Source organism: Bombina bombina, chromosome 5 (assembly GCF_027579735.1).
Source record: "Bombina bombina isolate aBomBom1 chromosome 5, aBomBom1.pri, whole genome shotgun sequence".
Lineage (NCBI taxonomy): Eukaryota > Metazoa > Chordata > Amphibia > Anura > Bombinatoridae > Bombina > Bombina bombina.
In genome coordinates this window covers 846,025,260-846,051,334 of record NC_069503.1, presented here as the reverse complement: position 1 = coordinate 846,051,334, position 26,075 = coordinate 846,025,260, and the positions used below count along the sequence as shown (strand labels likewise).

Genomic DNA, 26,075 nt, shown 5'->3' with positions numbered 1-26,075 from the left:
ATTGCACAAGCTGTTTGTAAATAATTTCAGTGAGAAATCAAAAGTTTGTGAAAAAATTTGTGAAAAAGTGAACGATTTTTTGTATTTAATCGCATTTGGCGGCGAAATGATGGCATGAAATATACCAAAATGGGCCTAGATCAATACTTTGGGATGTCTACTAAAAAAAAATATATACATGTCAATGGATATTCAGAGATTCCTGAAAGATATTAGTGTTTCTAATGTAACTAGCGCTAATTTTGAAAAATAATGGTTTGGAAATAGCAAAGTGCTACTTGTATTTATGGCCCTATAACTTACAAAAAAGCAAAGAAGATGTAAACATTGGGTATTTCTAAACTCAGGACAAAATTTAGAAACTATTTAGCATGGGTTTTTTTAGGTGGTTGTAGATGGGTAACAGATTTTGGGGGTCAAAGTTAGAAAAGGTTGTGTTTTTTTTCCATTTTTTCCTCATATTTTATAATTTTTTTATAGTAAATTATAAGATATGATGAAAATAATGGTATCTTTAGAAAGTCCATTTAATGGCGAGAAAAACGGTATATAATATATGTGGGTACATTAAATGAGTAAGAGGAAAATTACAGCTAAACACAAACACAACAGAAATGTAAAAAATAGCCTTTGGTCCCAAACGGACAGAAAATGGAAAAGTGCTGTGGTCATTAAGGGGTTAAAGTATAGTGTAGTGTTAGGTGTAATTGTAACTTAGGTTAGGATTTATTTTACAGGTAAATTTCAGTTTATTATAGTTAGGTAAGCTATTAAATAGTTAATAACTATTTAATAGCTATTGTACCTAGTTAAAATAAATTGAAAGTTACCTGTAAAATAAAAATAAATCCTAAAATAGCTACTAATATAATTATTATTTATATTGTAGCTATATTAGGGTTTATTTTAAAGGTAAGTATTTAGTTTTAAATAGGATTAATTTAGTTAATAATAGAAATATTATTTAGATTTATTTAATTAATATTTAAGTTGGGGGGTGTTAGGGTTAGTGTTAGACTTAGGTTTAGGTGGTAATAAATTTATTACAGTGGCGACGGTGTAGGGGGGGCAGATTAGGGGTTAATAAGTTTAATATAGGTTGCGGCGGGGTCCGGGGAGCGGCAGTTTAGGGTTTAAACTATTTATTTAGTTGCGGCGAGGTGCGGGATCGGCAGGATAGGGGTTAATAACTTTATTATAGAGGGTGGCGGTATAGGGGGGGCAGGATAGGGGTTACTAGTATAATGTAGGTTGCGGCGGTGTCCGGGGGAGCGGCGGTTTAGGGGTTAATACATTTATTGTAGTTGCGGCGGGGGTCAGGGAGCGGCGGTTTTAGGGGTTAATATGTATAGAGTAGCTTGCGGTGGGCTCCGGGGAGTGGCGGTTTAGGGGGGGTAATAACTTTATTTAGTTGCGGCGGTGTAGGGGGGGCAGATTAGGGGTGTTTTAGGACTCGGGGTACATTTTAGGGTGTTAGGTGTAGACAGCTCCCATAGAAATCAATGGGATGTCGGGCAGCAGCGAACTTGTACTTTCGCTATGGTCAGACTCCCATTGATTCCTATGGGATCCGCCGCCCTCTAGGGCGGCGGATTGAAAACCAGGTACGCTGGGCCGGAAAAGTGACGAGTGTACCTGCTAGTTTTTTGATAACTAGCAAAAGTAGTCAGATTGTGCCGCACTTGTGTGCGGAACATCTGGAGTGACATAAGAATCGATCTGTGTCGGACTGAGTCCGGCGAATCGAAGCTTACGTCACAAAATTCTACTTTTGCCGGTCTCTAGCCTTTGATAACTAAGGCGAATCAGCCTCGCCACAAATACGCAGCGGAATTCCAGCGTATTTGAGGTTGACGGCTTGATAACTACCCCCCAATGAGGGATATTTATCAAAGCGTCAACTGAAAATATGCTGGAATTCTGCGTCGTAATTGTCGTGAGATTGATCCGCCGTAGTTATAAAAGCACCAAGATCGGCAAATATTGAAATTTGTGATGTAACATACGATCCCGCAATCTCAATCCTACGCACATCGATGTGAGTTGAAAATCCGTGGAATTTGAGCAGATTCGTGTTAATTCGCCCTCCTATTTGACACTATTTGAAGCTCTCACAAAGTTATCAAAATTTCGACAGTTACGCTTGCGTCTTTTCTGACTCAGCGTACCTGGTTTTCAATCCGCCACCCTTCAAGTCGCGGATGCCATAGAAAAGTAAATTTGAAACTTTATTAAAATTGTATACCCTTTCTAAATCAATCAATATTATTGTTCCACATTTGGTGCACTAGTAGATATAGGGATAAAAATGAACAATACATTACTACTGATGGATTATGCTACAACTTTGTCTCCCATTACAAATCAAGGGGACAATATCATTTCTACATGTTTGGTGCAAAGTTTTGTCGCACTAATAGATATAGAGATAGAAATGAATAAATGCACAACATAATATAGCTAACTTCCTTTTTATCTTTTGGAAAAATCTATGTGTACCATGTTTAAAGGGACACTGAGCCCAAATTCTTTTCTTTTGTGATTCAGATAGAGCATGCAATTTTCTAATTTACTCCTATTAACAGATTTTCTTTATTCTCTTGGTATCTTTATTTGAAATGCAAGAATGTAAATTTAGATGCCGGCCCATTTTTGGGGAATAACCTGGGTTGGACTTGCTGATTGGTGGATAAATTCATCCACCAATAAAGTGCTGTCCAGGGTACTGAACAACAACAAAAAGCTTAGCTGCCTTATTTTTCAAATAAAGATAGAAAGAGAACAAATACAAATTGATACTAAGAGTAAATTAGAAAGTTGCTTAAAATTGCTGCTCTATCTGAATCACGAAAGAAAAAATTTGAGTTCAGTGTCCCTTTAAGCCATGTAATTACAAGTCCCACTCTCCACTTTGCGCCATATTTGACACAACACTTTTCCCACCAATTATGATGCAAACTCCTAAATAACCGACACACTAGTGAATTTTTCCACCACTTTTGATTGGAATATGCATAATCACATGATTTATGACATTAGCCAATCTGATTCAAATTTACATTATAAACTATCACTAACGAATCAAATTGCCCTGATACTTGTGTCATTGATTACTCATCAGAACTTGTAAGTGCCATGTGTTACATTGTGTATTATACTTTAAAAGTTTGTATATGTGAAATTAGTATTAAAGATAAACATTGATGATTACATTAGGATACACAGTGTAATATATTAGACAAGGATTTTAAAATTTGAATTGATGTTTGATTCAATAGAATCTTAAGCTGATAGCTCAAAGAGATAGCCCACCTAACATTAAACTGTGATGATTCAGATACATCATAAATTAAAATCACCTCTTTACTGTCATGCTATTTTCAGTGTATTTCTTCCTTTTCTTGAATTTCTTTTTCAGTAAGAAATGTCATCTTATATGCCAGGCCATTTTATAACACCTGTGAAGGGTGTTTTTTTTAAAAATAGATTGCAATCCGGAGGGGTTAGACAGGTGCAGAGACAAACCTGGCCCAGCTCTTAAAGGGACAGGAAACCCCAAAATATTATTTCATGATTTGGATAGAACATACAATTTTAAACAACTTTCCAATTTACTTCTATTATCAAATTTGCTTCATTCTCTTGTTATCCTTTGCTGAAGGAACAGCATTGCACTACTGGCAGCTAGCTGAACACTCACATCTATTTAGCCAATCACAAGAGACAAATGTGTGCAGTCACCAATTAGCAGCTAGCTCCCCACTAGTGCAACTTACATTTTTAATTTCCTATCCCTTTAAAATATCCATAGATTTTAAATAAATACATATGATACTCTGATTGAATGTAATAATACATTTACAATATATACATATAGTTGTACAGGGAGTGCAGAATTATTAGGCAAGTTGTATTTTTGAGGATTAATTTTATATTGAACAACAACCATGTTCTCAATGAACCCAAAAAACTCATTAATATCAAAGCTGAATAGTTTTGGAAGTAGTTTTTAGTTTGTTTTTAGTTATAGCTATTTTAGGGGGATATCTGTATGTGCAGGTGGCCTATTACTGTGCATAATTATTAGGCAACTTAACAAAAAACAAATATATACCCATTTCAATTATTTATTTTTACCAGTGAAACCAATATAACATCTCAACATTCACAAATATACATTTCTGACATTCAAAAACAAAACAAAAACAAATCAGTGACCAATATAGCCACCTTTCTTTGCAAGGACACTCAAAAGCCTGCCATCCATGGATTCTGTCAGTGTTTTGATCTGTTCACCATCAACATTGCGTGCAGCAGCAACCACAGCCTCCCAGACACTGTTCAGAGGTGTACTGTTTTCCATCCTTGTAAATCTCACATTTGATGATGGACCACAGGTTCTCAATGGGGTTCAGATCAGGTGAACAAGGAGGCCATGTCATTAGATTTTCTTCTTTTATACCCTTTCTTGCCAGCCACGCTGTGGAGTACTTGGACGCGTGTGATGGAGCATTGTCCTGCATGAAAATCATGTTTTTCTTGAAGGATGCAGACTTCTTCCTGTACCACTGCTTGAAGAAGGTGTCTTCCAGAAACTGGCAGTAGGACTGGGAGTTGAGCTTGACTCCATCCTCAACCCGAAAAGGCCCCACAAGCTCATTTTTGATGATACCAGCCCAAATCAGTACTCCACCCTCCACCTTGCTGGCGTCTGAGTTGGACTGGAGCTCTCTGCCCTTTACCAATCCAGCCACGAGCCCATCCATCTGGCCCATCAAGACTCACTCTCATTTCATCAGTCCATAAAACCTTAGAAAAATCAGTCTTGAGATATTTCTTGGCCCAGTCTTGACGTTTCAGCTTGTGTGTCTTGTTCAGTGGTGGTCGTCTTTCAGCCTTTCTTACCTTGGCCATGTCTCTGAGTATTGCACACCTTGTGCTTTTGGGCACTCCAGTGATGTTGCAGCTCTTAAATATGGCCAAACTGGTGGCAAGTGGCATCTTGGCAGCTGCACCGCTTGACTTTTCTCAGTTCATGGGCAGTTATTTTGCGCCTTGGTTTTTCCACACGCTTCTTGCGACCCTGTTGACTATTTTGAATGAAACGCTTGATTGTTCGATGATCACGCTTCAGAAGCTTTGCAATTTTAAGAGTGCTGCATCCCTCTGCAAGATATCTCACTATTTTTGACTTTTCTGAGCCTGTCAAGTCCTTCTTTTGACCCATTTTGCCAAAGGAAAGGAAGTTGCCTAATAATTATGCACACCTGATATAGGGTGTTGAGTCATTAGACCACACCCCTTCTCATTACAGAGATGCACATCACCTAATATGCTTAATTGGTAGTAGGCTTTCGAGCCTATACAGCTTGGAGTAAGACAACATGCATAAAGAGGATGATGTGGTCAAAATACTCATTTGCCTGATAATTCTGCACTCCCTGTATAAATAAACTAGAGATATGACAGACAACATTGTTTAGAACAAAAAAAGGAACTTCGGGACATGTAAATATGTTTGCAAAAGATTTCTGACATAACACGCACACATATATATATATATATATATGTGTGTGTGTGTATGTGTGTATATACATATTAAAATATGTATGTCCAATATTAAAAAGAATTCTAATAATTTACTCTCCACTTTGCACCAAATATGTCGCTACTTGCTATATTCGCAATTAGTCCTGCTCAGAAAACGAATACATTTACACTATATACAATAATGTGCTAAAGAGAAATGTCCTTGTTTGTGGACAGTAATGAAATGGTATAAATAAAGTTGGGAAAAGCCTGAATAGCCGCAATATCGATGACTGTTAGTTAACACCAGTCCGATGCTCTTCGCATGCGTACTTGACGCGTTTTTGACAGCTTTTTTGATTACTAAGGAAATTGTATTCAGATCCGCGGCCGCAATGTTTGGCGAGCGTATTGACGCCTGCGAATGCAACATAGTTGACGCTTTGATAAATATCCCCCAATATATGACATTCTTTTTTATCCATCAAATATCTCTACTCTATTCCCTCAAACTTAAGCTAAAATTAGGCGCTGCATCCTGATCATGAATTTTTATTTTTTTTTACTATCCCTTTAAAAATGTTAGTAATAAAATGAATCAAAATAAAATTAACTACTCAAAAGCCATGAATTGTTATTAATGACTCAGTGGGGGGAAAAATGCATTCCTATATATTCCATTCCTATATAAATGGCAGTTGTGATGCCCCGTCTCCTATAGTTTTAAAATGATTTTAAGAGGCTGTAGCTTTGTGAACATTATGAAATAATCTTGACATTAATGATACCTATAACACACAACTTTTTCAATCACAACAATAGAATAATAAATACTGTAAATAACAAACAGCTAACAATATTCATGTATTTGCTGCAAAAACACAATACCTTTTTATAAACACCTTTGCTACACGGGGGGGGGGGGACAGGAATCGCCACAATTCAACCCGATCGGGTTGATTGACACCTTCCTGCTGGCAGCCGATTGGCCGCGAGTCTGCAGGGGGCGGCGTTCCACCAGCAGCTCTTGTGAGCTGCTGGTGCAATGCTGAATACGGAGAGTGTATTGCTCTCCGCATTCAGCGAGGTCTTGCAGACCTGATCCACACTGTCGGATCAGTTCCACAAGACCTTTGATAAATAGGCCTCTTTGTTTTGTTTATATATTTTATACTTTACATAGTAGACAACCCAAGGTATTGATCTAGACACATTTTGGTATATTTGATGCCAGTATTGGCTGCAAAATACAATCATATAAAAGAAATGTTAGCTTTTTTCGGAATCTTTGGGTTTCTCACTGAAATTATTTACACACAAAAACTGCAGTCAAAAAGTTGTTGTAAAAGCTTATCTGGGATCCCATTTGTTAAGAAATAGACATGCATTTCCTTGCCATAGGTTTTTGTCAATAAGAAGCTAATTGCTGCTGCAAAACTACACGTCTGAAATTCCTGGCAGTGAAGGGGTTAATCTGTTAGCTTGTAACATATAGTAATTAGAAATAAAAGAGGCGCCACATAGGGGGGTCACAGGCGCTCCTCAAAAAAGCTATTCACAAGTAAGGCGGCACAACCAGAGTGGATATCCAAGCGGCACAGGACCAAAGAGTCGCCCGAAAGACTCAGGTGAGATGCCCCAGATGCCAACATCAGGTTACGTAGGAGGATACAGCGATCACCAGCACAGCGTGCTCTCAAAGGATCAGGGGATCAGCTCCTGAATGACACAGACTCAGGTGGATCCGTAGTCAGACCAGTTAAAGAACGGAGCAAGTAGTAATGATAAAAAGTGTGAATTTTATTAGACACACTAAAATAACAGCAACGCGTTTCTCAGCATATAAAATTGCCATTTCATCAGGCTGTAAGTTAAAAAATAAACTACTTGCTCATTATATAGAGAACCTCTTAGCCAATCCGCTCACAGTGTCATTACACACCCACTATTGTGTTATACGTCATAGCATATGTAACTAAGTCCTATACATTCTCATAGCAAACGGATTCAGGAATATAACAATGTGTATAAAATGACACCATGAACGAAATGGAACATACTAATACATAAGATACATACAGTAACAAAAATAAATAAATATATACGTAGCGCATTACTAAAGTTAATAACATCGCAATACATTATGAATCAATATAAATATTTCAAAAATACACAAAACGGAATTGATAAAAGGTTAAAATAAATCAATGACAGATTGACCCTAAAAAATCACCAGCGCACCTCCCTAGGTTCGGAAGAATCCTAGTTTTGCTTAATCTCCTTGCCGCCTCACAGTTTTGAGGATTGCTGCTGTGTTTACTACGACCTACATCATGATCACCTCTTTACCTTCTGTATTCCCATTATTATCGACACTTGTCATCAACGCCATTACCCCCTTGGGACTCTGGTAACAATATTATGTGACGATTGTTGATAATCACACTGTCACAAATATCCTATTGCAAATATTTTATTATAAGTCACTACTGAACACTGTTATCCCTTTTACCGGATGCCTTTGTTTGTATATATGCACATACTTATTACTGGCATGGCCAATTAGTGATTATCCTATATATGTTAATATTGGCGTGGTTCATTAGTTATAATCACAACAATATTTATATATATGTTGTTTTAAAAATTAGTGTTAGAGCACCAAGATTTAATTAATTCTATGAGGATTCACGTGTTTGTTTATTTGGTTTGTTCGCATTGGTGATCACTTTTTATCACTTTGATTTGATTTTAGATTTTAGCAGTATTGCACCATATTATATATATATTTTTTATTATTTTTTGGCACATAGATTATTTACACGTTATTGAGATTTTATTTACGAGCCTCTCTAGGTCCCTTCACTAGCGTATCAATTTACATTGTATTTTTCTATATATGGTCCAAATAGCTGCATATGAGTCTTATCATATATATTATAAAGGTATTACTGTTGATTTAGCCAACACCTCCTTATTTTTTAGGTCTTAAAGTTTGAAGCTTATCACTTTACTTTTCTAGTTTATTCACTAGGTTCACCTGATCCCCTATAACCATTTACCGAACAATATTTGTTAATCAACATTGATCACCATTTGGTAAATTATTGACTTGACATTGACTGAGACTATAGCTGTATTACTGATTACCATTTGTTAATTAATATTGACCATCATATGGTAAATTACTGATCTGACATTGGCTGAGACCTTAGCTTTATTTTTCTAAACATGTTGTCTATGAATGAGAGAAATAATAACGATTACTATTGGTTTCCCATATTACACCTGTAAATACAATATCTAATGAGGAAAATTCGATTGAAAATCTCTCCATCCATGCCTTATTTGCAAAATTGGAAGATGCAATCAACGTTGAGTGTCAACATTGGCTGGATGTAGAGATGTTACAGAAATATCTAGATAAAAAAACAAGTCCCACAAGGCTTAAGGATCTTTAAGTATTGTTCCTTTAAGGATGACACAAATCTTATATCCCAATGGAAGAATGCACTTGATGAGTGCTCACAAACACTCATGAAGATCCTAATAGCCCATAGGAAAATTTTAGTGGAGAAAACAGCCAAAGAGATTGATGTAATTCAGACTTGTCTAGAGAAATTTAGAACTTTACAACTTTATGATGAATTAAATAAAATGGTTCTCTAAAAGACAGATACTTACCAGGGTAAACTTATGGAAATTAAAAACCGTAAAATAGCTAGGGATGAGGAGGATTATCTGAAAGGTGAAGTCTATACGTTTAATAGAAAGAAAACCATTCAGGTTTCAACTCCAGTGGCACATGAAAATACAAACTAAAATACCCAATCTGTTCCCATCATAGAAGGTCCGATGAATAATGAATGGACTCTAGTTAATCATCACAATAACCAAAATAAGAATAAAAATAGAAATAAGAATTTCAGAAAAAATTATAATGACCCTCATATTACCAATCATAATCCTGTATATCAGGAAAGACAACTATAGTCCTATCCTAAACAGTATGAGGATACTAATGTTAAGAATCATAAGTATTCTTATGATTCCCCTTCCCATTTTGGATATCGGAATCCTGATATGGGTTATTATTACCAACCAAGACGTGAGCCTGATGTAGGCCACCATTACCATCAGAGAACTAATACCCCAAGACAATATAACTCTGCTCACAAGAATAACCAATAGTATTCATCTAATAGGACATATCATGGGTCAGGGCATAGGTATAGATCTTCAGGTGATCATTCCCAAACTAGGGACCCACAAAATCCTAATAGAATACCTATAGTGCATGAATCAAATCAGGTTTTCAGCACAAATTCCAAGTCCCACAATAGGCTGTCATCAGCTGCGACCAATGGGGAAAGCTATTCTGAAAATAATAGACCATCTAATTCTGATTCAGGGCCACTGAACTCTAATGGTAATCATGCACAGTCTTTTTTAGAGACAGGTCCACGCCAACAATCATGGAAACAGAAAACTATATCCAGTTACCTAGAGCCTGTAGTAACCCTGACAACCCCCCAAAAAGGAAAAAGGCCATACGGCCAAGAGGATGTAGAGGATGGCGAACAGCCATCAAAAATGCCAGACTACAGACACTAAATAAAGGAATTTTTAATCTATCCTCACGCATCCTAACAGATGATGAGGTAAGAGTATTGGGCAAAGGACTCTCCTTTAGCCCGACCAATAGCCATAGTATGTTTTCTCTATTTGTAGATTTAAATCGATTTACCCAAAAATTATCAATGCAGAAGTATTTTGCGGAAAAACACCTTAAGGATAGTACTACTTTTCCTATTCTGACTGATAATATGGGTAGTTGACTGGACAACAACGAGGTTCCAATATTCAAACCAGATTCCCTGACTGAACAGCTCTGTGACGGATACATCCATACCAATTTCAGGAACAAATCCAATTTTGTACCTAGATTGTGTAACAATGCACACATTGAAAATTTTAAACAGCTAGTTGGTGAAGAATTTGATCGGATTCCAAAAGTTAACAGACATATTATAGACAATTTGTATCCCAATGAGAAGAGTGCCCTTAAAAGTTTAAGAGGAGATCATTTTCTTGTCATCAGACAAGCGGACAAGGGTGGGGGAGTAGTACTCCAGAACTTAGAGGATTATCTATTAGAAGCAAGAAAAATACTTTATGATACATCCTACTATATCCGTTTGGAATGTGATTCAACCGCCCTATATAAGGCAACCCTAAAAAGTCTTGTGGCCGATGCTTTTAATGAAGGAATTATCCTCAAAAAAGAGAAAGAATTTTTTATCCCAGATGAACCTAATTTGGCTTTTTATTATCATTTGCCAAAGGTTCATAAAAATCCTAGTTGCCCTCCGGGCCACCCTATTATAGCCGGCATAGGTAGTCTCACTGACAACGTATCTTCATATGTTAATAGTTTTTTGCAAAAATATGTCTTGGGGCTTGAATCATATATTCGTGACTCTTCGGATCTGATTTAGAAATTGGAGTATCTGGACGCCACTGCTGACCTCTTATGGATCACCTGTGATGTTCAGGCTCTCTATTCGAATATACCTCACAATTTGGGTCTTCAAGCCATTTCCTTTTATCTTGAACAAGACTAATATTTACCTATTAACCAATGTGATTTTTTGTTGTCACTAATCTCCTTTATTCTGAGACATAATTATTTTATGTTTCAGGATGAATTTTATTTATAGATCAGGGGGACGGCCATGGGCACTAGGTTCACCCCTAGTTATGCAAATCTATTTATGGGGCGTTTTGAATATGACTATGTTCACGACCCTGTATATGGGGCGAACCTGGTGTTCTATGGCCGTTATATTGACAATTTGATTTTTGATTGGAGAGGTGACCTCTTATCTGCCAATCTTTTTATAGAACATCTTAATAGGAATGATAGGGGCCTCATTTTCACTAGTACAATATATCCTGAATCTGTGGTCTTTTTGGATTTGAAGCTTGAATTTTCAAAGGGTAGCTAGTATCACACATTATGGAGTACAATAATCAGAAGACAATTACATAAATCGTTTTGGTAGAGGGCTGTAAGCTGTAAACCATCTTTACATAAAATGATTGCCAGGACAGGTGGACTTGTGAGATTACATTCTAAAGGAGTTATACAGGGAAGTTGAGGGAGAGGGAAACCTAAGTAGTAGAGACTTCTTAAAGGGACAGTCAACACCAGAATTTTTGTTGTTTAAAAAGATAGATAATCCCTTTATTACCCATTCCCCAGTTTTGCAAAACCAACACAGTTATAATAATACACGGTTTACCTCTGTAATTACCTTGTATCTAAGCCTCTGCAGACTGCCCCCTTATTTCAGTTCATTTGACAGACTTGCATTTTAGCCAATCAGTGCTCACTCCTCTGTAAATTCACGTGCGTAAGCTCAATTTTATCTATGTGAAACACGTTAACTAATGCCCTCTAGTGGTGAAAAACTGTCAAAATGCTTTCAGATTAGAGGCAGCCTTCAAGGTCTAAGAAATTAGCATATGAACCTCCTAGGTTTAGCTTTCAACTAAGAATACAAAGAGAACAAAGCAAAATTGGTGATAAATGTAAATTGGAAGGTTGTTTAAAATTTCATGCCCTATTTGAATCATGAAAGTTTTTTTACTTGACTGTCCATTTAAAGTAAGTTGTACAAATCCTGAGCAAGTTCCATTTGATTGGTGCAGTTCTAGAGAAGTTTTGCAGAAAAGAGTGTGAGGAAGTGATGAGAGAGTAAGAGAGAAGAAGGTCATGAGCAGATCAAAGGGGGCAGGTGGGAGTATTTGCAGACAAGGGCACAAATATAGGAAGGTGCAGTGTTAGTGAGGGCTTGATATGTTAGGGTCAAAATTTTGATTTATTTTTCTTGAGGCTAAGGGAAGCCAGTGGAGGTGTTGGCAAAGAGGTGTAGCAGATGGGGAGCAATTCTTCAAGAAAATGAGATCTAGTGTAGGGATTACTCTCCCACCCCCTGATCTATATCTAATCCCTCCCAAACAGCTCTCACCCCCACACACACACACACACACACACACACACGCACACTGGTCAAAATGATCTTAGATACTGGACAGTCTTCCAGTATGCAATTTAATTTATTTATTTATTTATCTAAATAAATAAATATATAAATACATATATATATATATATATATATATATATATATATATATATATATTTCTGTAGTGTATATCCCTCCTCACCCTCCCACCTCCCTGATCTAACCCACAACCCTACCATTGCTCCCCACCATGTTTGTTACTGTCATCCAGTCTACCAGTAACACATTTTTCTCATGTTTTATTTATTTTATATTTATTATATTTCTGTGGTATAGGGATCCCCCATCCTCCCCCATCCAAGATTATTTTTTTTTTGGTGTGTGGCCCCCTCCAGCCAATATTTTTCTGTAGTGTAGGGCCCCATTTCTCCCTTCGTAACTTTTTTTGTAGTGTAAGGAAACCCACCCCCCTTCTCCGCTGGGCCGCCTCCCTCCTTCCCTCCCACTGCTCCCACTCAGAACCAATGGAAAATTGTTAAAGAGAGTGAAGCAGACAGCGTCATTGTCTGCAAAAATCAGCAATCTTGCTTCATATCTCATCTGATAACTGATCATACTCCCTTACCTAAGTTGAAAGCGGGGATCACAACATGCGCCTCTGTGCTCTACGCTGGGCAAAGTACTCTGTTTCATAGTACCTATGTCCTCTGGTGCAAGGGGTTAAACATAAACATGAAGAATAGCAAAATGTTTCAGTATACATTGGACAAAACATCTCCCAAGTTAACTTTAAATAGTATGAAGAGTTTCCCAATCGAAAAAATAAAAATGTATTACATTTGAAAATAGTATGAACATTAAATAATTTTATCAGTATTTTTAAACACACATTTATAAAAACAATTGATTTAAACTTTTAAATAGAAGGTGTAAAAAAAATATTCTCAAAAGTTTAAATCAATTGTTTTTAATAAATATGTGTGATGTCAACAGGGTTGGACTGGGAAATCAGACCAGCCCTGAAAATGTTGGAAGACCTCTCACGGCCCCATCCACCCAGCCCTGCTTTCACCCCCCTACCTTGCCTAGGGCTACTTTTATGCCACCACAAGCCTTCACACAATCAACAGGAGAGGAGCAGCCTTGAAGAAATGTGCTACCCATGTGTACAAGTCTTGCTCTGTGATCGCCCTAACCAAGGATTTGGCACTACAGCAACAGACGTCCACCGGCCCGCCAGAAAAAGTCTAGGTATCCCGGTGGGTCAGTTCGGCACTGAATATCAACAATTATGCAACTGATGTTGTTTTATGTCATATAATGTGATTTCATTAATAAAGTTGGTCTTTCACATCATGTGATGTCAAAATAACCATGTATTGTCATATGCCATTGAAGAAGCAAAAATTAGTATTCAAGAGGTCAAGGCTTTTGAAATAGAAAAGTCCATACATAAGATGAAAAGATGCTAGAAAATGTTTTCTCATGCATTGGAATTCTGGTGTTGAATCCTGTCAATGAAAAGTGTTGTAGTTTGCCCAGTGTGAAGTCACTCAAAACCACTTGATAACTGGGTTAACCAATTAATTGTAATGAATTAGATTTTTAAAAATCAATAAAAAAATCCATAAATGCACTTTTTATAGCCAGTGGTGTAGCGTGGGGGGGGGGACACAGGGGAGGTTGCTCTGGGCGCATAATTCTTAGGGGCGCAAAATTTCCAAAGCATGCTACTGTTTGTGGCTTTTTCCCCCCTCCGCTCCCATTGTCAGTCACTGATGCCACCGCGCGTGCCTTTAAGGTCAGGAGGCTGCATTCCTTTGCCCATTACACAGATAACCCCTTCACCCCTATTCCCCACTTCAACTTATCTAAACCTTATCTAAAATAAACACACAGACACAGGACTTATGGCGAAATGTGGAAAGGTCACGATTTATTATTTATTGAATTTTGCCACCTTTAAGCTTTGTATTGCAAAATTCAGCCATAAATAAACTTTAAACACCAAACAATGCCACTGCATTAAAAACCAGAATTTTGGGAACCACGCCTAGGGGGGTGGACCACCACCACCACCACTCCCTGGCAGGGCAGTTGGAGAAGGGAGAACCCACGGCATAGCCCTCCCCCTAGATAGACCACCGGATCACCCCTCAGGGCTGAGTATGCCGCGGGATCCTCCCACCCCCCATTCTGCCCCGCCCACGTGCCGGACCCAAACTTCACCGCTTGTTGTGATTGTATCACCTAATTACAAAAACAGCTGCCGATTTTTATCCTCCAGCTAGCGTAGACCACCAGGTCACCTGCTGCCCTTTGGTTGCGCTGTATTCTTCCCCTTATTGAGGAGCACGGGCGGCCTTACTGCGACTCAACCAATTAGTCAATGTCCTGCCCTTAGCCGTGCAGCTACTGTTCTATTCACGTGACCTCTCCGATTATTGCATCGTGTTCTGCTGCTTCTAGGGTGGGAGGGTGGGAAACAAAGAAAAAAGGTTAGTGACTACTCCTTGCAGTCCCCTTCCTTATATCCCCTCTTTCTCTGCCCCTTCCCTATCCATTCTCTTGACCAATGACCAGTCCTCCACGTGACACAGTCATTACAGGTACAGTAGGACAGGACTCAGGAGAAATGCTCAATCTCAGTCACTCAGATGCCGGCAATCCTGATCATCTGATCATCTGAGACAGAGAGCAGAGGTCAGTCAGCCAGGCATGCTAGTGCTAAGAAAAAAGATCCCCCGAATATAATAATTCAATGTATTATTGCTGCTGCCCTTGCCCTTTGATTGAAGAAGCAAACATTAGTATTCAATAGGTCAAGGCTTTTGAAATAGAAAAGTCCATACATAAGATGAAAAGATGCTAGAAAATGTTTTCTCATGCATTGGAATTCTGGTGTTGAATCCTGTCAATGAAAAGTGTTGTAGTTTGCCCAGTGTAAAGTCAATCAAAAACCACTTGATAACTGGACTAACTAATTAACTAATTAATTGTAATGAATTAAAATTTAAAAAATCAATAAAAAAATCCATAAATTCACTTTGTATAGCCAATGGCATAGCGTGGGGGGGGGGGCACAGGGGCGATTGCCCCGGGCGCATAATTCTTAGGGGTGCAAAATTTCAAAAGCATGCTGCTGTTTGTGGCATTTTCCCCCCTCCGCTCCCACTGCCAGTCACTGATGCCGCCGTGCGTGCCTTGTGTCCACCACGTGACACAGTCATTACAGGTACAGTAGGACAGGACTCAGGAGAAATGCTCAATCTCAGTCACTCAGATGCCAGCAATCCTGATCATCTGAGACAGAGAGCAGAGGTCAGTCAGCCAGGCATGCTAGTGCTAAGAAAAAAGATCCCCTGAGTATAATAATTCAATTTATTATCGCGGCTGCCCTTGCCCTTTGGCCCCAGACAGTACGGCCCTGGTTCTGATCTTTGGGAGGGGCGAGAGGGCCCTATGCTGTCATGTTAGTGTTGCAGGGCAGGAGTGGCCTCCAGGGACACAGGAAAATTATCCCCTTAACCATATTAGTATTAGCAGACAGTGCAGCAATACAAGCAGGCGGCCACAGAGTCAGGCGACAGCCTGTCACTTGCTTACAGCTGGCTGGAGTGAGCACAGCTGTAAATTTCTTGGAGAATACTGAGGAAGCCAGCATGTAGTGAGTAACTATAATAGATAAGTCACATTGTGCACCCATTAGAAGGCCTGTCTGGAATAGTCCCTTTTTAAATTCTTCACTGATCTTGTTATGAAAGTCCATTATTAGAGATGCCATTCTACCTACTCTTCCAAATAAAAACTTTTATTAATAAATGTGGGCAATATTTGTCCTTTATTTAACATTTAAGTGCTCATGTCTTTCTCTCCCAAATTAAATTAAACATAATAAATATATACATTTTTCTATGTTAAGCAATTATGGGGCCAATTTAACAAAGGTCTGTTGGACCTGATCTGACAGTGCGGATCAGGTCCGACAGACCTCGCTGAATGTGAGCTCTTGTGAGCTGCTGGTGCAACGCCGCCCCCTGCAGATTCGCCAGGAGGGGGTGTCAATCAACCCGATCATACTCGATCGGTTTGAATTGCAGCGATGTCTTTCCGCCTGCTCAGAGCAGGCAGACAGGTTATGGAGCAGCGGTCTTTAGCTCGCCAGAAACACGGGGCTTCAAGCTCCGTACGAGCTTGATAGATATGCCCCTATAAGTCTTGCACTGTCCTCAAACTAGTACAATATATTTCCCTACTGTACTGGTGGAGGAGACTCAGTCAGTGCTAATGGGTTAGGGGGCGCAATATTTGCCTTGCCCTGGTGGCTGACAACCCATGCTACGCCACTGTGTATAGCTCTTCTGAAGGATTAGAATAGACCTCCATAAAAGTAATGGTGAAATTATGAATTGTACCATTTTAAAACTAAAACGTAAACATTTATATAACCTGACTTATAGCTCTACTATAAGCTCTATTAGCTCTACTTCTTCAATATCCATGCCAAATCTATGCCTGAAGATATAGAATTTATATTATTTTGCCATTAATCACTCACTGGAAACGTAGCATTTTTTTTTGTTTGTAATTCTATGTAAGTAGACATGAAATTGCAACCAATTTAGCTGGTGCATCTAATAGTTATAAACATGGCATGAAAAGTTCCTGAAAATAAACCCTTTCTCTTACAATCTACAAATATTTCATAGAAACTTGTACTTGAATTTATTAAATCGAATCTATTAATATTATTATTACTATAACATATTTTGCAGCACTATGACGTTAGATTAAAACTTTTTAAAAGTACATTAATCAAAATAAGATGTATGTGATCCGTAAAGGGTAGGAGGCCATGGTCATGAAGCACTGTAAGCTGTAAACCACCATTAGATGAGATGAACAGCAGAACAAATGGGCTTATGAGCAGGGGCGAAACTACAGGGGGTGCAGAGGTTCCAAGGGTGGAGGCCCAGCTTAAAAAAAAAAATGGTGACCTGCCACTGCCTGCACTGATATAATGTGAGTGTGACATGATGCTTCACTAGTGTCTCTGACTACAGGGGTTAGTGTTTCTGTTTTACCCTTTGGTGTTTATGTGTGTGTATGTGTGTATGTATGTATGTATGTGACTGTGTATGTATGTATGTGTGTGTATGTGTATATGTGACTGTGTGTGTATTTATGCATGTATGTGTGTGTGTGTGTATTTATGCATGTATGTGTGTGTGTGTGTTTATGTGTGTGTATGTATGTGACTGTGTGTGTATTTATGCATGTATGTGTGTGTGTGTGTGTGACTGTGTGTGTATTTATGCATGTATGTGTGTGTGTATGTATGTATGTATGTGACTGTGTGTGTATTTATGCATGTATGTGTGTGTGTATGTATGTATGTGACTGTGTGTGTATTTATGCATGTATGTGTGTGTGTGTGTATGTATGTATGTGACTGTGTGTGTATTTATGCATGTATGTGTGTGTGTGTTTATGTGTGTGTATGTATGTACGTGACTGTGTGTGTATTTATGCATGTATGTGTGTGTATGTATGTATGTGACTGTGTGTGTATTTATGCATGTATGTGTGTGTGTTTATGCGTGTGAATGTATGTATGTATGTGACTGTGTGTGTATTTATGCATGTATGTGTGTGTATGTATGTATGTGACTGTGTGTGTATTTATGCATGTATGTGTGTGTATGTATGTATGTAACTGTGTGTGTATTTATGCATGAATGTGTGTGTGTGTGTGTGTATGTATGTGACTGTGTGTGTATTTATGCATGTATGTGTGTGTGTGTTTATGTGTGTGTATGTATGTATGTGACTGTGTGTGTATTTATGCATGTATGTGTGTGTGTATGTATGTATGTGACTGTGTGTGTATTTATGCATGTATGTGTGTGTGTGTTTATGTGTGTGTATGTATGTATGTGACTGTGTGTGTATTTATGCATGTATGTGTGTGTATGTATGTATGTGACTGTGTGTGTATTTATGCATGTATGTGTGTGTGTATGTATGTATGTGACTGTGTGTGTATTTATGCATGTATGTGTGTGTGTTTATGCGTGTGAATGTATGTATGTATGTGACTGTGTGTGTATTTATGCATGTATGTGTGTGTGTGTGTATGTTTGTGGAACAAGCAAATTACAGACCTTGTTACTACAGCATGGGGGGGGCAGGGCGTAAATAGTGTCAGTCTATACAGTACCACTATATACAGTACGGGGGGCTGGACCATGTCACAGACTACTGTGGTCACTTTATAAAGTACTGGGGCAGGTAGGGTCATCTCACCGGCAGATTACAGACTGTGTCACTGACTCACTATATACAGTACTGGTGGGTTAAACAGTGTCACTATATGCAGTAATAGGGCGTCACTCAGACCATCTCACAGACTGTGGGCACATGGTACCTCTTTTTGCAGACATGTAATCTGATTTTCTGGGTTAAATGTAAAAAAAAAAAAAGAAGATACGTATCATATTCACTTTTTTTTTGGGGGGGGGGCTTCTTAGATTCTTGCACCTGCTTGTGAGCATACATACTACATGAAGATGATGAAAGAGGTTAGGTTGAAGTATTAGAGGTAATATAAACATCTTAAAGGGACATTAAACCCATTTTTTTCCTTTCATGATTCAGATACAGAATACTATTTTAAACAAAATTCCAATTTACTTCTGTTATCTAATTTGCTTCATTCATTAGATATCCTTTGTTAAAGAAATAGCAGTGCACATTGGGTGAGCCAATTACACGAGGCATCTTTGTGCAGCCACTAATCAGCAACTTCTGAGCCTATCTAGATATGCTTTTCAGCAAAAGATATCTATAGAATGAAGCAAATTAGATAATAGAGATAAATTAGACAGGTGTTTAAAATAGCATGTTCTTTCTGAATGTCCATTTAATGTAGATTGTTTGCTTTTAAACAGATACATATTTTTAAGGAGCTCTTAAAAACTGAAAGCTAAAGGCAAGGGGTTTCACATAATAAGTGCAGTTCTGTAAAAGGTTTTGCAGCTGGGAGTGTTAGGAAAGGATGAGAGATGAGACAAGAAATAGGTAGCGGCCAAAGCCTATGATCCTTCCATTAATTAATGAACTCATCTGCACAATTTATTGTTGTCTCATCTTCTAGGTTGTTTAGCGCTAACGTGATTATTTTTCTTTCAGTCTGGATCAACTGCCCTCTTTTTTGCTGCCCAGCAAGGTCACAATGACATTGTGAAATTTCTATTTGAATTTGGAGCATCTACTGAATTTACTACAAAAGTAAGACGTTTTATCTTTCAAATAAAAATGGTGAAGCAAAAGTAATTATAGAGAAGCATTCATCAAAATGTTTTCGATTTTGTGCTGAAGCAGACAATTTGCTTAAATTTGCTGACTAGGTAAACCATACACTATTGTTTTACTTTGAAAAAAATTGATTTGTTCAGGGTAAAGTAATACTAAACTTCCACACGAGAGATGAGAAGCACATTCCCATTCCATCAAGGTGAGTTTAAAGGGACAAGTCAAGTTAAAATGAAACTTTCAGAATTCAGATTGGGCATTCAATTTTGAACAACTTTCCAATTTACTGTAATCATCAAATATGCTTTGTTTTCTTGGTATTCTTTGTTGAGAGCTAAACCTTGGCAGGCTCATAAACTGACTTGTAAGCCGTTGAAGGCCGCCTCTTACCTTTATCATTTTGGCAGATTTTCACAGTTAGTCAGTGCAAGTTCATGTGTATCATATAGATAATATTGTGCTCACTACCATGGAGTTATTTATGCATAAGCACTGATTGGCTAAAATGCAAGTCTGTCAAATGAACTGAGATAAGGGGGCAGTTTCCAGAGGCTTAGATACAATGTAATCACAGAGGTGAACAGTGTATTAACTTCTTTACTACCAGAACTTTCAGAGAAGAACTTGTCTGAAATACAGAACATTTTTAGCATTTTTGCTATCACTCCATTTAACCCCTTCATGACCAGACCACTTTTGTTGACCGTCTGGGACCAGGGCTATTTTTGCATTTCTGCAGTGTTTGTGTTTAGCTGTAATTTTCCTTTTACTTAATTACTGTACCCACACATATTATATTTTGTTTTTCTTGCCATTAAAAGGACTTTCTAAAGCAGTGTTTTTCAACCAGTGTGCCGTGGCACACTAGTGTGCCATGAGAGATCCTCAGGTGTGCCGCGGCAGACTGACAACAGTGCGGGGGTGTCCCTCTTTCAAATTTTGAAATAATGGGAGATATGTGACAGGCTCATTAGGCATCATTTACAACCATGATATTGACATTCATTCCAGACAATCATTACGATTGTGAATGAATGTCAATATGTCATGTATAGTTTGTAGGAGGCATTGCATGACAGCACAGTACAGTGTCAGTGTGTTTAATATACTGTATATATATCCTGTATTAGGCTACAATGTGTGATTTTGTAAAATTTTGGGATGGTGGTGTGCCACAGGATTTTTTAATGTAAAAAAGTGTGCCATAGCAAAAAAAAGGTTGCAAATCACTGTTCTAAAGATACCATTATTTTCATCATATCTTATAATTTACTATAAAAAAATTATAAAAACACGTTTTCTAACTCTGACCCCCAAAATCTGTTACACATCTACAACCACCAAAAAACACCCATGCTAAATAGTTTCTAAATTTTGTCTTGAGTTTAGAAATACCCAATGTTTACATGTTCTTTGCTTTTTTTGTAAGTTATGGCAATAAATACAAGTAGCACTTTGCTATTTCCAAACCATTTTTTTTTTTTTCAAAATTAGCGCTAGTTACATTAGAACACTGATATCTGTCAGGAATCCCTGAATATCCCTTGACATGTATATATATTTTTTTAGTAGACAACCAAAAGTATTGATCTAGGCCCATTTTGGTATATTTCATGCCACCATTTCACTGCCAAATGCGATCAAATAAAAAAAAAGTTCACTTTTTCATTTATTTAAAACAACTTGTGCAAATATGGCACAAATGGTTGTAAATGCTTTCTGGGATCCCCTTTGTTCAGAAATAGCAGACATATATGGCTTTGGTATTACTTTATGTTAATTAGAAGGCCGCTAAATGCCGCTGCGCACCACACGTGTATTATGCCCAGCAGTGAAGGGGTTAATTAGGGAGTTTGTAGGGAATGTGTAGGGTTAATTTTAGCTTTAGTGTGTGTAGTAGACAACTCCAAGTATTGATCTAGGCCCATTTTGGTATATTTCATGCCACCATTTCACTGCCAAATGCGATCATATAAAAAAATCATTAACTTTTTCATTAACTTTTTCACAAACTTTGGGTTTCTCACTGAAATTATTTACACACCACTTGTGCAAACATGGCACAAATTATTGTAAAGGCTTCTCTGGTATCCCTTTTGTTCAGAAATAGCAGACATCCATGGCTTTGCTATTGCTTTTTTTTAATTAGAATGCTGCTAATTGCAGCTGCATACCACACTTCTATTATTACCGGCAGTGAAGGGGTTAATCAGGTAGCTTGAAAAGTTAATTTTAGCTTTAGTGTAGAAATTTCCCTCCCACCTGACACCTCCCTCCCACTGATCCCTCCCAAATAGCTCTCTTCCCTCCCTCAACCTCCACTGGTCGCCACAATCTTAGGTACTTTTAGAATTATTTCTAGAAGACTTAAATCACAACAAGTTAGGCCTGAATTTCACTCATGAATTCAATACACACTCCATTCACTTTTTGGACTTAGAAATAGAAATTAAAAATATGATGATTACAACTAAAACCTTTTTTAAAAAAACTGATGCCAATAACTACATACATAACAAGAGCTGTCACTTAAATAAATGGAAAACAAACATCCCCAAAAATCAATTTACCAGAATCAGGAAAAATTGTTCAGACGTTGATCAATACTCTACACAATCTGAAACTTTAAAACAAAGATTCATTGAAAAAAGATATAATATCCAATCTTTGGATAAAACACAATTAGAGGTATACGAAATGGATAGAAATTTGATACTTGCACCAAAACAAAAATTAGAGCTCAACCAAAAAACAAACGATCCTTTATTTATACCTTTCATAACACAATTCAATTCACAACACCATGAAATCAAAAAGATTTTAAACAAACATTGGCACTATATAAAACAGGACCAAATTTTGGGACATAGATTGAAAAATAATCCAGACATAATTTTTAAGAAAGCAAAAAATCTGAAAAACATATTATCACCAAGTGAATTTAAAAGTAAGGAAACTCATAACTCTAACACAATTGATCTCAACAAAGAAAAAGTTGAGGGTTTTTTTTCCTTGTATATCCTGTAAGTCTTGCAAACATAGCAGCAAGATCAAAACCATAAAATCAAATAATAACAATCAATATATTAACATCAAATAAATCATACGATGTTCAGATAAGAATGTCATTTATTGCATACAATGTTTATGTGGTTATCAATACTTTGGCCAAACTAGCCGTATGCTCAGAGACCACATAAGAGAGCACCTTCATCATATCGAACATAAATCAATTAACACAAATCTATATAAACATTTTACTGAATGCCATAATGGCAATATCCACCACATGAAATACTGGGGAGTCAAAAAAATATTCCTTAACCCTAGAGGGGGTAATCTAGAAAATCTCCTACTTAGAAAAGAAGCGGAGTATATTTACTCCTTTAAAACTTTATATCCCCATGGATTGAATATGGAGTTTGATTTAAACTTTCTGATTTAATCAAATGTCCTAAACTTGCAACAATTAATGATAATTTCAAAATCCACTATTTATAAATATCTAAATATGTCAACAGCATAAGTTATTCAAAATGCTACATATAGACCTGATAGCCGAAAACTGAAATTAAATAGATTAAATATATATATAAACAGGATTTTCCTACGAATATATAACATTTCCTAATCTCAAAACTGACAAAATAAATATAAATGTAAAAATATAAATGTTCATCTTTAACCAAGTTATCACAAAAATCTTTTCCCCCTTTTTTACATCCCAAACAAAAATCGTTAATCAAAAATTATTATTCACTACAAAATTATTATTATTCACTAATAATTTATAGAGGGCGCACACACACAAACAAACCTTCAGATCATTATATTACTAGTTATATTTTACAAAGTGTTTAAACTAACCTAAATTTCTAAACTTGATGTTTTTACTAATAAATCTTTGACAAGTCTAAAATGTAAAAAAACGTATTGCTCAAAACTCTGTGCAGTGATTGGATAACAAAGAACTTCTGATCAACCAATCAGGAAACACTCACCCCTTTTTAAATAAGACCGCGAACACTCTCAGAGGCATCTTGATAAAGGCATCCGCCGAAACGCGTAGATCTGCCCTCCAGAGTGTGCACCCTCTTTCACACTATATGCCCACACTGTGGGAATTGTACCTTCTTGCTCTCAACGGAATCCACTATGATTAGCGCTTGGTATTTGAAAGCGCAACAGACGCAACACAAAACAGGAGACTTCTACAGACAGAAAATATGTCCCTGTCTTCAAAATCCACCTGACTCCGAATTTGCATATCGGACTTCAGACAGAGCAACCTATAACCGCTCCAAGCCTCTTAGAGACCCCTGCAAACCCTGAATACCAAACCAGCAAAATTAAGAGGGTATACAGTCTCAGAGACCAACGGATACATACACTGGAACTCCTGCAAACCTCAAGGAACTTTAAAGCAACTTTAAAGCATCTTTTCAGCTAGCCAACGAACATTAGGACAACGACTAAGAAACTTTTGCACATCATTAGGAGGTATACATTGTATCCCTCTCTTTAAAGACTTAGTTAACTTATTCAAAAGTAACCGCTAGAGACGAAAACAACTCCACACTTCTGTTGCACAACTTTTTCACATTTGTTGTCAACCAAAGCCACAGGATATTCAAAGAAGTATCTTTTTAAACAAACGGCTGTTTTCACTCTACACATATATTGCCTTATCAACGGTTTTATTAAATTAGTACCAAAAGCTAATTAAAATGTTTTAACTCTCAGGACAAAAACGTGAGTACAAGAATAACAAAAAACTTTATGCCATAAACGAGATGACTCGAATTTAAAAAAGAGATAAATCTTTATTAAGAACACAAATTCAGAGCAATTGCCTTTTTTCCTCAAACATTTTCCTCACAAAATTGTTCATTATATATTGTTGAAATGTTTTAAAGTATCAGAGCTCTATACTTATATGTTTTAAAGTGTTTTAAAATAAATATCTCTATTTTAAGAAAACTAGCATAATTATTTTATTTGTTGATACACTGTGACATATAACACTATATACTACACCTTTAGCTCCCCTCACCCTGGTTATTTCATGGCACAAATTATTGTAAAGGCTTCTCTGGTATCCCTTTTGTTCAGAAATAGCAGACATCCATGGCTTTGCTATTGCTTTTTTTGTAATTAGAATGCTGCTAATTGCAGCTGCATACCACACTTCTATTATTACCGGCAGTGAAGGGGTTAATCAGGTAGCTTGAAAAGTTAATTTTAGCTTTAGTGTAGAAATTTCCCTCCCACCTGACACCTCCGTCCCACTGATCCCTCCCAAATAGCTCTCTTCCCTCCCTCAACCTCCACTGGTCGCCACAATCTTAGGTACTTGCAGACAGTCAGCCAATATTAAGTTTTAAAGCAAAATATTTTTTATTTTTTTTTATATTTTCTGTAGTGTAGGATCCCCCCTTACCCTCCAACCTCCCTGATCCCTCCCTTACAGCTCTCTAACCCTCCCCCTCTGCGAGTACCTTAAAATACCTTAATATGTTTTTATTTTTTTTATTTTTTTTTTAAGATTGAACTTTATTTTATAATATAATATTTAACATATGTTCCCCACAACGACAAAAAATAACTATGCGAGCTAATGATGTCAGAATGTGGGGGGCTGGCTTATGTTCCGGCCGCTCTTGGGCCAAAGTCTGGGGGGGGGGGGTTCAGCGGGTGAGAGCCGCTCAAAATAAAAAGGGGAAGGGGGCGGAGCCTATTGAGGTAATTCAGGGAAGGAATAAGGAGAGTGATATGGGAACATATGGCATGGGTATCATGGGTGAATAAAAGACAACAGAATAAACATAGCTACAACAGGTTATGAGGTAAAATAAGTGGATGCAGGTCATCACACAGGATGACCCTCCTAGTATGAGTTACTCATGGTGCAATAATCAAACCTGACGGTCATCATCAAAACAATACCATAGGAAAAGGTGTCACCATACATCTTTGACCACTCATGTAATTAGGTCAAAATTGTGCTCATATCAACATATTGTGAAGGTACAGAGGCATGACATTCATATATATAGCAGAATGTTAAGTTGATTAATAATAAGCCCATCAGGTCAGTAGTAGATAGATATATATATATATATATATAGGAAATCCTCAATGGTATAAAGTAATCATGAGGTATATGCTGGTCAATGTACACATAAGAAGTCTCTCCCAGTATC

General features: G+C 37.4%; 1 protein-coding gene across 2 annotated transcripts in view; it reads left to right on the top strand.

The window, feature by feature from the left end:
* The window catches only part of ANKRD29 (ankyrin repeat domain 29), a 338,553-nt gene that overhangs the window by 82,359 nt on the left and 230,119 nt on the right, over nucleotides 1–26,075 (top strand). For both annotated transcript variants that reach the window (XM_053714978.1, XM_053714979.1), the window contains one exon: nucleotides 19,750–19,848. In XM_053714978.1, the coding sequence (XP_053570953.1) occupies nucleotides 19,750–19,848 (99 nt within the window). The remainder of the gene's footprint in view (nucleotides 1–19,749; nucleotides 19,849–26,075) is intronic.